At 32.5% G+C, this 12,680-nt stretch overlaps 1 protein-coding gene across 2 annotated transcripts in view; it reads right to left on the minus strand.

The window, feature by feature from the left end:
* Positions 1–5,913: 5,913 nt before the first annotated feature.
* Positions 5,914–12,680, minus strand: part of LOC139512079 (histone acetyltransferase KAT2A-like) — a 32,018-nt gene continuing 25,251 nt past the window's right edge. For both annotated transcript variants that reach the window (XM_071299458.1, XM_071299467.1), the window contains exons 13-17: positions 12,530–12,673; positions 12,075–12,223; positions 10,866–10,932; positions 8,037–8,121; positions 5,914–6,454 (exon numbers count right to left, since the gene is read on the minus strand). In XM_071299458.1, the coding sequence (XP_071155559.1) occupies positions 6,258–6,454; positions 8,037–8,121; positions 10,866–10,932; positions 12,075–12,223; positions 12,530–12,673 (642 nt within the window). In that variant the 3' untranslated portion in view covers positions 5,914–6,257. The remainder of the gene's footprint in view (positions 6,455–8,036; positions 8,122–10,865; positions 10,933–12,074; positions 12,224–12,529; positions 12,674–12,680) is intronic.

A 12,680-nucleotide genomic window follows, 5' to 3' on the forward strand; every position in this document is an offset into this window, starting at 1 on the left:
AGTAAAATTATCCCGGAATCTTACAATTTCTTATACTAGTATTATGAATACAGAAATAATTAATTTTGAATAGCCTTTTGTCAGGGGCAAATAATGATACTTAAGGATGTACTTAGGTGAGGTTTTGGAATTTGTATAAAATGTTCGGACTCCTTGGTGTTTTTCCATACAATACAATGTAAAATATTTTGCCCCATAACACCCATTTATTTTTTCATATAAGATTTAATAGCTCATGAAAGGTCATTTACCTAAATTTTAGAAAATTCTTGATTTTCTTTCTTTTGTTTTGAGACCCAAATAATACCAATGCAAATATAAGGAAAAAGGCCGAGTCAGCCTTTTCCCGCCATATTTTAAATCTCAAATATCTCGAAAAGGAGGTCCATGACCTATCAATATTTTTAGCTTATCTTTATCCTTAATTGGTACTCTACCAGCTAAAAGTATCAATTTTAATTTCTTAATTTCTTAAAATTTACCTTAGCTCACCTAAGTACATCCTTAAGCAATGGTTACTAGTATTTAGCTACTAACGTTTCTGTGTATTCGTACATCCATGGCATTTCAAATCTCAAGTTTGAGTGTTCCCGAAGTAGGTAAGCACACAAAAAGCTTTCTAGACGCACAATATTTTTAAATTGTTATTTTCAACTGTACCAACAGTTATCAAAAGTACCAGGTTTATAATTTAGTACGCCATACGCGCGTTTCGTCTACATAAGACTCATTAGTGACTCTCATATCAAAATATTTATAAAGCCAAACGAGTACAAAGTTGATGAGCATTGAGGATCCAAAATTCCAAAAAATTATGCCAAATACGGCTAAGGTAATCTATGCCTGGGGTAAGAAAATCCTTAGTTTTTTTAAAAATTCAATATTTTTTAAACAGGAAATTTATAAAAATGACCACATTATTGATATTCATGTCAACACCGAAGTGTTGACTACTGGGCTGCTGATACCCTCGGGGACGAAACGTCCACCAGCAGTGGCATCGACCCAGTGGTGTAAATAGTTATCAAAGGTACCAGGTTTATAATTTAGTACGTCAAACGCGCGTTTCGTCTACATAAGACTCATCAGTGACGCTCATATCAAAATATTTATAAAGCCAAACAAGTACAAAGTTGAAGAGCATTGAGGATCCAAAATTCCAAAAAGTTATGCCAAATACGGCTACGGTAATCTATGCCTGGGATAAGAAAATGCTTAAGTTTTTTGAAAAATTCAAAATATTTTAAACAGGAAATTTATAAAAATGACCAAATTATTGATATTCATGTCAGGAATATGACAGTTGTTGTCCATTCGTTTGATTTGATTTATCATTTGATTTTGCCAGTTGATTAGTAACTTTCCGTTTTGAATTTTCCTCGGAGGTCAGTATTTTTCTGATTTTACTTGTTTTGTAAAATTCATAAATATACAAAAATTCAAGTGTGATTTCATCCTTTTCCTTTTTAAACTGATTCTTTAAACCCTTTATATACACATTCCTATCCATTTTGATTAGGTCGTTAACTTCTTTGTTGACAGGGGGCTCGGTGGCCAACTGGTCGAAGTAGTTACTAATGTAAAAACTAGCAAGTGAACACTGAGGTTGTGAGTTCGAACCCAGCTCGTGTGGACGCACTAGACTCTAATCTTAATTGACCAGGATTACCAGTTTCACTATCGAAGGTCGGTTTCTCCATGCACTCCGGCTTCCTCAACCAATAAAAACTGGTTTCCAAGAAATAGCTCAATAGTTATCAAAGGTCAAATGTGACGCTTAAAAGTGTCATTAAAACACCAACAATCAACCAATCTATGTTGACATGCATTATTTATATTGGTGTAGTTATATTTAGAAATTTTGTAATTGTAATTTCTATGTTTCTTTTGTTTTTATGTTATTAAACAGGAAATTAATAACTAGAGGCTCTAAAGAGCCTGTGTCGCTCACCTTGGTCTATGTGCATATTAAACAAAGGACACAAATGGATTCATGACAAAATTGTATTTTGGTGATGGTGATGTGTTTGAAGTTCTTACTTTACTGAACGATTTTGCTTCTTACAATTATATCTATAATGAACTATGCCCATTACAGAGAACTATATTTGGTAAAAATTTACATAAATTTACCAAATTAATGAAAATTGTTAAAAATTGACTATAAAGGGCAATAACTCCTTAAGGGGTCAATTGACCATTTAGGTCATGTAGATCTTACTGTGCTGAACATTATTGCTGTTTACAGTTTATCGCTATCTATAATAGTATTCAAGATAACCAAAAACGGCAAAATTTCTTTAAAAATTACCAATTGGAGGGCAGCAACCCAACAACCAGTTGTCCAATTCATCTGAAAAATTCAGGGCAGATAGATATTGACTTGATTAACAATTTAACGTCTTGTCAGATTTGCTCTAGATGCTTTGGTTTCATAGTTATAAGCCAAAAACTGCATTTTACCCCTATGTTCTATTTTTAGCCGTGGCGGCCATCTTGGTTGAATGGCCAGGTCATCGGACACATTTTTCAAACTAGATACCCCAAAGATGATTGTGGCCTAGTAGTTTCAGTGGAGATTTTGTAAAAGATTACTTAGATTTATGAAAAATGGTTAAAGATTGACTATAAGGGCAATAACTCCTAAAGGGGTCAACTGACCATTTTGGTCATTTGACTTATTTGTAGATCTTACTTTGCTGAACATTATTGCTGTTTACAGTTTATCTCTATCTATAATAATATTCAAGACAATAACTAAAAAAACAGCAAAATTACCAATTCAGGGGCAGCAACCCAACAACCGATTGACCAATTCATCTGAAAATTTCAGGGCAGATAGATCTTGACCTGATAAACATTTTTACCCCTGTCAGATTTGCTCTAAATGCTTTGGTTTTTGAGTTATAAGCCAAAAACTGCATTTTACCCCTATGTTCTATTTTAAGCCGTGGCGGCCATCTTGGTTGGTTGACCGGGTCACGCCACACATTTTTTAAACTAGATACCCCAATGATGATTGTGGCCAAGTTTGGTTTGATTTGGCCCAGTAGTTTCAGAGGAGAAGATTTTTGTAAAAGCTAACGCCGGACGACGACGGACGACGGACGACGGACGCCGGACGCAAAGTGATGAGAAAAGCTCACTTGGCCCTTTGGGCCAGCTAAAAATGACAATATAATTGATATTCATGTCAACACCGAAGTACTGACTACAGGGCTGGTGATACATTCGGGGACGAAACGACCACCAGCAGTGGCATTGACCCAGTGGTGTAAATAGTTATCAAAGGTACCAGGTAATTTAATACGCCGCGTTTGGTCTACATATTAAGACCCACAGTGACGCTCAGATAAAAAGTTATAAAGCCAAACAAGTACAAAGTACCAATAGTCTTTCATATTAAAATAATTTAAAATCCATGGGTCATTATTTGAAAACTGATTTGAAAGTCAAATGTGAAGGACATATGTACAGTACTTAAATTTGATATTTGCATGTAATCGTATTTCCTCTGAAAGTAAAGATAAAACAAATTAGGACTGTTGCAAATGTTTGGATTATCGAGAGGAAGGTATAGACGATCAAGTCTTGCCTTATATAAATTACCTTATTTCAATAAAAGAACTTTAAAATCACCTATATTAAAAGAAAATGAATATTACTCCAGAGTTTGAATAATTTTTGGTGGAAAATAAAGGCAACAGTAGTATACCGCTGTTCAAAATTCATAAATCGATTTAGAGAAAACAAATCCGTGTTTCAAACTAAAACCGAGGGAAACACACCAACAATAAGAAGAAAATAACGGAACAACAGAAACAATCAAAACAAACATCAAGGAAACATACATAGAAACGAACTTTTAGATAACAACTGCCATATTCTTGATTTGATAAAAGGAAAAAAATGGTTGGTTGAATTTGGTTTTATGGCTAGCAAACCTCGCGCTTAACACATCCGAAGACAAGTAGGACGATCATTTGCTTCACAAGCATCAATATCTAGCATTTTTAAACAACGGTGTAAAATGTACGGAAAATATATTTTTATGTTGGTTTTTGTACATATTTCTTCAGAAACAACTGGTAAGACAACAGATCCGTTCAACACAAGGATTCATTTAAATTTTGGAAAATTAACACGTTGAATATTCTTTTGTACTAGAACAAACTTCCTTCATAACAGAGGATCAATCACGTGAGTCGAAAATAAATGGACTTTGTACAAGGTAATAATTTTAAGGATTATAATAGTAATTAAACATATAAACTTGTATTTTGTTTGTTTTTGGTCAACAACTTCTGCAGTAATTCATGATTTGTAATTAAAGTTTACAATGAAAACATTATAAACATTCCATTATTAATTCAACATCTTTGGCAGAAGTAAAAATAAATCAAGTTGTTTACCATTGTAAGAATGTTTCTAAAATATTTGAACATCACCCTAGGATATGATAAATCTATATTGGAGTATCAGTTTTAAAAGTTTGCACCATGCTGTAATCGGAAAAATCCCACCTGCTCCATAAAGTCCATCGAATTCATTTGATCAATTAATGATGAGCTAAAAAATGACCATTCATATAGTTAGATGTTTATGGCAGTGGATTTCTACCAAGGATTTCAAATAATGAAATGCACCAGTCAATATGTTATGATTTGGCATTACAAACAATAATGAGGAACTTCTATCCTTTTGATTGATACAGATACATATAAAAGTCCTTTAAAATAACGTTATATTACTGGGTATGCCAAATGCTTGTCAAAACCTCTTTACATGTTTATAACATCTATTTCATTAGCAATAAAAACTGGTTGCAGACTTTTTCCTGTTTTCTTATAAGGCAGACTTCCTAATTAAGCCTCTAAAGAACAAGAATGTGTCCTAAGTACACAGATGCCCCATCCGCATTATCATTTTCTATGTTCAGTTGACCGTGAAAATGGGATAAAATCTCTAATTTGACATTAAAATTAGAAAGATCATATCAGAAGGTTCTAAGTTTCAAGTTGATTGGAATTCAACTTCATCAAAAACTACCTCGACCAAAAAATTTAACCTGAAGCGGGACAGACAGACGGACGGACGAAAAGACCAGAAAACATAATGCCTATAAATGGGGCATAAAATTGAAAAGAATCTTGCCTTATCCCAACTTCCCTTTCCTCTGTTTAGATGATGTCTTTTCACTGAACAATTAATAGATTGGTGAATATGTTGGCTGCATCTATTTCAATGAACTTGAAATAAAATAAAGGGTTTAAAATATACAATTCAGTCATAACTGAAAACCATGTCACAAAAAATAAAATGAAAAAATAAAATAAAATGGAAATACCAACCTACCTACCCTATTATTTTAAAGTATGTAACCTTAAACAGACATATATATTTTTTGCCCCTTATTGTAACAATTAATCACCTGATCTGTACTTGCATGTGCAAAACAATAGGTGACACATTTGGATCAGGTAGTGGTTTGTATTTCTCTATCTTTTGACATGGTTTTGTCTGTCTTTATCAGGCTCATTATTTCAATTGTTACTTTCTTCTCCGTTTTCATATGAGCAAATATTAAGCTATTTGTTAAGTAACAATGATTTTTTCTGTCAAAAATCATTTCAACATTTTCTGTTGTGACCATGTAAAAAGATTAACAAATACAACTCTATAAGTGCCTATTGCATCATATCCAGTGACAAATATTTCTGATGTTTCAGGACCATAACAAATTTTCAATGAATCAAAAGGTAGGTTTGTCTAGTTTGTTAACAAGAAGAAAGGACAGAATCTTCACAGCTACTGGAAAGTCGGGCTATGATGCACACGGCAGAAATTTTTCTTGCAAAATACAACCAACTGATTCAGAAGACAGAACAGCTTTAGGAGAAATATAACACCACATAGGCTTTTTTCTTTATTTGACATGTTTATACAATAACATAACATCATTTTACATTATCATCAATAACATTAACATCCTTTATTGTAGATCCAGTAAAACAGATCATTGTCCTTCCGTATCATTGTTTGAGACTGATTATGATATATACTAACAGAAACATTCAGAAAAATACTCATGATCATTGTCCTTTTGTATCACTGTTTGAGACTGTTATATACTAACAGGAACATACAAATATCATTTAATTAGTTTTCTACAATTTACTTCCTTGTTTTCACATCAGAAATGACTTGATTTTATAAAAATCTAGTGTTTTTCCATCAACTAAATTTCTTAAATTCTTTCATGTTTTCTCTCCTAATCCAGCATCTTTCCATTTTGTTTGGAAGAATTTTTCTGTAACATTGGCACACTTATAATACTCTGTATCCGGTTTATTGTAAGATCGACAGTTAGTAAAAATTCTGTTAATATCTGCCATGAATAATTTCTTATGACAATAGTACCGATTCTTTATTCTATCTCCCATGGTTTTTAAATCTAAAAATAAATATAGAATGTTTCAATACTTTTTGTTATAGATTAACGGTATAGAAAACAAAATTGAGTACAATAAACAAGTATTATTATATACATTGTGTCACTGATAAAACTTATTCGTTCAGTGTGTTTTTTACTTGTTTTTGTTAATGTCTTTCAACTGATATTTTAGTGTGTCTTTCTATGTTAAGTTACACTATTATTTCAGATAAGGGTCAAGGTTGGTGCATGTTAAAACGTTTAAACCTGCTGCATTTGTATGTGCCTGTCTTAAGTCAGGAAAGAGGGGCGAAAGATACCAGAGAACTCATAGATCGAAAATAAACTGACAACACCATGGCTAAAAAATAAAAAAACAAACAGACAAATAATAGTAAAAAAGACATAACATCGAAATCTAGACTAAGCAACACTAACCCCACCAAAAACTGGGGGTTATCTCAGGTGCTCTGGAAGGGTAAGCAGATCCTTCTCCACATGTGGCACCCATCATGTTGCTCATTTAATTACAAACTCGGTTAAGTGGTTGTCATTGCAAATATGGTTCATAGGTGTTTCTTGTGTCTAGATTTTAATATATATTAGACCATTGGTTTCCTGTTTTACACTAGTCACTTTTGGGGACCTATATAGTTTGCTAATCAGTGTGAGCCAAGGCTCCATGTTGAGGGCTGTATTTGACCTAAAATGATTAACTTTTACAAATTGTGACTTGAATGGAGAGTTGTCTCATTGGCACTCATACCACATCTATTAACGTAACAGCGAGTAAGCATTCTAAGAACATAATACTGAATGATAATAATTCTTTATTTAGTTATCATTAATAATCATCTTTAACAGTTAAAACAATATATATATAAACAACTTTAAACTTTTCCCCTTTCTAACATCACATTATTTCTTAGCTCTGCATTAAAACGCAAATTTTTCCTATTAGATGGCAATTTATTATCACCTAAAGAGGCACTTATATCAAGAGAAATAGGACAGCACTCATAGAAATGTCTAACATCCTTTACGAATTATAATGTAATAAAAACAAGTGAAACTGAGAGCTACTGCTCACTGATGATACCCCCGCCGCAAGTGGATAATATTAATAGTGTAAAAATTACGGTAAACAGGAAGTTGTCGAGTGATGAATCTGAAAACGCATCACACGGTATAGCTGACTTATATAAATCCTGAAACCAAATTTCAGAAATCCTTGTATTGTAGTTCCTGAGAAAAATGTGACGAAAATTTTCAACTTGGCTATCATGTGTAAAATCAGACAAGTGTTCGGTAAACAGGAAGTTGTCAAGTGATGAATCTGAAAACGCATCACACGGTATGGCTGACATATATAAATGTTGATACCAAATTACAGAAAGGGTGGATGTGTAGTTCCTGAGAAAAATGTGACGAAAGTTTCATGGGACGGACTGACTGACGGACGGACTGATGGACGGACTGACGTACGGACTGACAGACAGAGGTAAAACAGTATACCCCCCCCTTTTTTAAAGCGGGGGTATAAAAATATACCTGACAGACTTAATGCATCAGTTAAGTCAATATCTACCTAAGTGTAACTTACCCATTGGGAATTTTATGTGTTCATAATAGTCTGGGGCTTCATTTTTCTCCACAGGTTTTAAGAATGGCCAGGCACTGGAATGAGCCTACAAAATATTTGTATATTGTATTAGATTTCAAACATTATTATGGAACGTTGTAAAACCCAGCTACTTGGGTCTTATCAAAAGGTTATATCAAAATGTTATGACTTAATATTTAAATAAAGTAAGACGCCCAAGTCATCAAAATTTGATTGTTCAAGTACTGTGTTTAATATCTATAAAGTTTGCAGATACAATGTACAAACAAATAAACAACTACAATTTTAATGCAACATGACTGTAAGGTTAATTTTGATTGGATAACATCACCAATTTTCAAAGCATCAATTCACAATTGATGCTAAGAAAAGTACATGCAAGTGCAGACGATGAATGGCAGATTTTCTGACGTTTTTATCTGTCAGTTTCATTAGAATCGAGATAACAATATTGTATTTTAAGCTCTGACGGCATCATTTGGTGATTTGATGGTCGCAAATACCTGTTTACTGGCTCCCCTAACATGTTGCCAGTAAACTTAATTTGCGACAATCACCATTTGATGTTGTTGGAGCTTAAAATACAATACAATTATCTCCTAAATGTACATGATATACTTAAATGATAAACATACAGATAACCAAAAGTTATACAAACATTATATATACGTTGTCATAGCTACCCTAGTGGTCAAGGACAAGTTGCCCTTGTTTACCAGTTATTGTCACTTGGCATTTAATACAATGACATATATGTTAAGTAAGACTTACTACTATTATCTTCAGACTTATACTTTTATTTCATTTTATAAAATATTTTGTTTGACACAAATAAGACAATGAAATTCAGAGTTTTCTGTTATTTTTCTTTAAAATGTTGTGGGAAGATATTAAGCTACCAGACTCATGAGACTATATTCATGAAATAAACAAGCTACTTAAATCAGTATTGAGTTGTGTAATAAAGTGTCTGCTAAATTATAAAAGTCAAAAGTGATATCAGATGGTAATTATAGACTGGCATTAACATGATTAAAGAGGTGGTGCTTCCAGTTTAAACTCCACCAGTTGAAGATCATTTTTGCATTGTAGCAGTACTCTTACTTCGTATAAATGACATAACTAAAGACATAAATACTTCAATAACAAGAATGTGTCCAAAGTACACGGATGCCCCACTCGCACTATCATTTTCTATGTTCAGTGGACCGTGAAAATTGGGGTTAAACCTTTAATTTGGAATTAAAATTAGAAAAATCATATCATGGGGAACATGTGTACTAAGTTTCAAGTTGATGTAACTTTAACTTCATCAAAAACTACCTTGACCAAAAACTTTAACCTGAAGCGAACAGACGCACAGACGGACGCACAGACAGACGGACGAACAAACGAACGAACGGAGGCACAGACCAGAAAACATAATGCCCCTCTACTATCGTAGGTGGGGCATAAAAATGCTCTAAAGATACATCTGATGAAAATGAGAATGGAAATGGGGAGTGTATCAAAGAGAATAACCAACTTCATTTATGAAGCATATTCATTTAGATACAAGAACTATATTTAAGTGTATTTATATTAAGTGGCTAACACAGCAACATTCTTGTTGGTGAGGATGAAGCCATTAAGAAAGAATTTGAACAATAGTTCTGATTCAAAAATTAAGATATATAAAGTCTGAGACAGATTTGTTAATAATGAGGTCATGTAAAGGACAACTGCTGCTTTTACTTTAAAATCTTTCAACTCACTGGATACTTTTAAAATGTGTTTTAATACAGACATACTTTTGGCTGTATTCGGCCATTAAAAGTTTGTAACACAATTAAAAATAAATTGCTTTTCCAAGTGCAGCTGGATACGACCACAGAGGCCAAACCCTGAACAGTTTGGGAATAAATGGACACAATATTCGCGCTTGATACAGGTCTGAATTTGGATTGTAATTAAATATTTGACAAGTAATAGGTTTCTGACTAGTCAACTGTAGTCAAAGAACTTAGATTAGGTGATATAATTTGAATTTATGTTCATTTTTTTTGCTTTTGTGCATTTTGTGCAATACACCATGCTGTTGAGAATTACCCCCCCCCCCCCTCCCCCCAAAAAAAAACCCAAACCCAAATATACCCCATCTTTCTTTGTTGCTTTTTAAAACAGTATGTTCAAAAAATAAATTGACAGCTGATCACCTCACGACAAAACATTTCTTTATACATAATTTAAAAGTAGTTTAAGGGAGGTAATTAAACACAACATTGTACTTTTAAAGTAATTGTCCATTAACCAAGAAACCCTTGTTTTTGTCCCTTTTTGCCATTAATTCCTAAACTGTTTGAGCCATAACCCCCAAAAGCCAATCCTAACCATCCCTTTGTTGTATGGAAACTGGTGGTATAATTTCAGAGAGATCCATACAACTTTCCACAAGTTATTGTCTGGAAACTAGAAAAATGCTTACTTGTGCCCTTTTTTGGCCCCTAAGTCAAACATTGTTGGGACTATAACCCCCAAAATCAATCCCAACCTTCCTTTTGTGGTTATAAATCTTGTGTTTAAATTTTATAGATTTCTATATACTTGATTTACAACCGCAACTGTTTTTGCAGTCGTTTAAACATAAAATGGGAATTTCAAAGAAAACAGTTTTGTTGTTTGATAGTTATTACTCAATATCTTTGACATAAAATTAATAATTAAGTAAAATTTACCTTAAAAAGAATTATTGTGTGAAACAATAAATATTTATATAAAAAATTGTACAAATAACATAACAAATTTTTAAATTAAATGGATCAAACTTACTCTGACTTGATTTAACATTGTTTTTAGCACCGTTAACTGCTGGTCAGGGTCCATTGGTGGCTCTGGGCTAAAATAAAATAGGTCCATATAATAACTGATTTGCAATTTCCATCTAACTTTAAAAGTCTACTGATATATCTGACGTTATCTGCTATTGCTGTTGATTAATTATTTTCATGTGAGCAAATTTCATACTTTGATAAAAAAAAAAAAATGGCTGTGTGATACAGTACTGTGAAAGTACTTTTAGTCGTGGGGTAACAATTTTCGTGGTTTTCGTGGATGACTTTATCAACGAATTTAAGTGTCCAATGAAATAAAACAACCATTGTTCAAATCAAGACATGGAAAGATCCCAATGTAGGTTTGACTACTGATATGATCTAGAGAATGTTTTCAATAACGCCAAATCTGAGAATAGAATACTTTAATAGTAGTCACAAAACTACACCTGCATGCAGGATTATACCCATTTAATCTTAAATAACCTAGACTGTACAACTTTTAATCTTTCAATTCTCATGAAAAAATGTTTTTAATCGATGAAAGTCAGATTTCCGGTATTGATATGCTAGTATGATAAAGTGTTCATTCTATATCCTCATAGTTCTCGTACACATGGGAAATTGTATTTTCATGATGGGCTTGACAATTCAAGATACGTTTATAGCATTTGTTTATGTTACCTTTTTCTTTAGGTGACATGTTTATCACCTTTGATGGTCTTTAATCACGGTTCAATGTTTACTTCGCAAATTTCTTCAATTCAGACTATTTGTAACCTTCGTGTCTAAAGGCTTTATTTTTTTCAATTTTTTTTTTTAAGAAAACTAAAATCCACGAATGTTTCAACCCATGAACATGAAAATATTGCTCAAAACACGAAAATTGATACCCGAGAAAACACAGTAATTATAAAGCATAATTAACACCCTTGTTTTATCATTTTTTTATATGAATAATTTTTAAAGCATTAATTATTTGTATTGGTGTTGAATCTGTATGCATCGGTGGCCTTCAGCTGTATGTCTGCTCTTTGGTCGAGTGGTTGTCTTTTTGACACATTCCTTATTTTCATTTTCAATCTTAAATATATAATACTGTTTGATATGCATAATTATCAAATTAGTCATTTAAAAAAAAAACATTTTTTTAAAGTTTTAGTGAAAATTAGCAATCCCAACACTTTGCTAGTTGTAGAATACACACTTTTCTTCAGGTGTAGCTTTCCATCCCATCTCCTGTAAACCAGGTATACTTTCTATAGGAATCTGTCGTACACCTTCTTTAAAACATTTCAGACCAGGATACACTTTCTCCATCTGTTTCTGTTTTCTCTCTATAATCTTTTTTACAATCTGTTAAAGATTTCAATAAATAGCTAGTACCAGTACATGCTCTCATGTTTGTTCTAGTGTAATAGAATAATTCTGATTCAATAGTAAGAGGAAAAGTTTAGTTTTGAAATATCTTTAAATAAATGTTAATCTTATAAATTTTAACAATAAAAGTTATTTTAAAACTTGACCAGAATAATATTTATCCTCTTGCATTTACATTCACAAAATTGCATACAATCTTTGGATAATAAATCATGTTTTTCTACTATTAAACATATGAATCTAAAAAGTTAAAGAAAATGTAAACAAATAATTTATGTTTACCTCTTTCTGTTTCCTGATAACACTAGAAAAGTTTGTATAACATATTTTAGGATTCAATTCACATCCCATCAAGGTGGCTCCTTCATAATCCTTTATGTAACCTAAATATGCAGATTTTGGTAGCTTTATCTCCTTGGAAAATCCCTGAAAT

Source organism: Mytilus edulis, chromosome 1, assembly GCF_963676685.1.
Source record: "Mytilus edulis chromosome 1, xbMytEdul2.2, whole genome shotgun sequence".
NCBI lineage: Eukaryota > Metazoa > Mollusca > Bivalvia > Mytilida > Mytilidae > Mytilus > Mytilus edulis.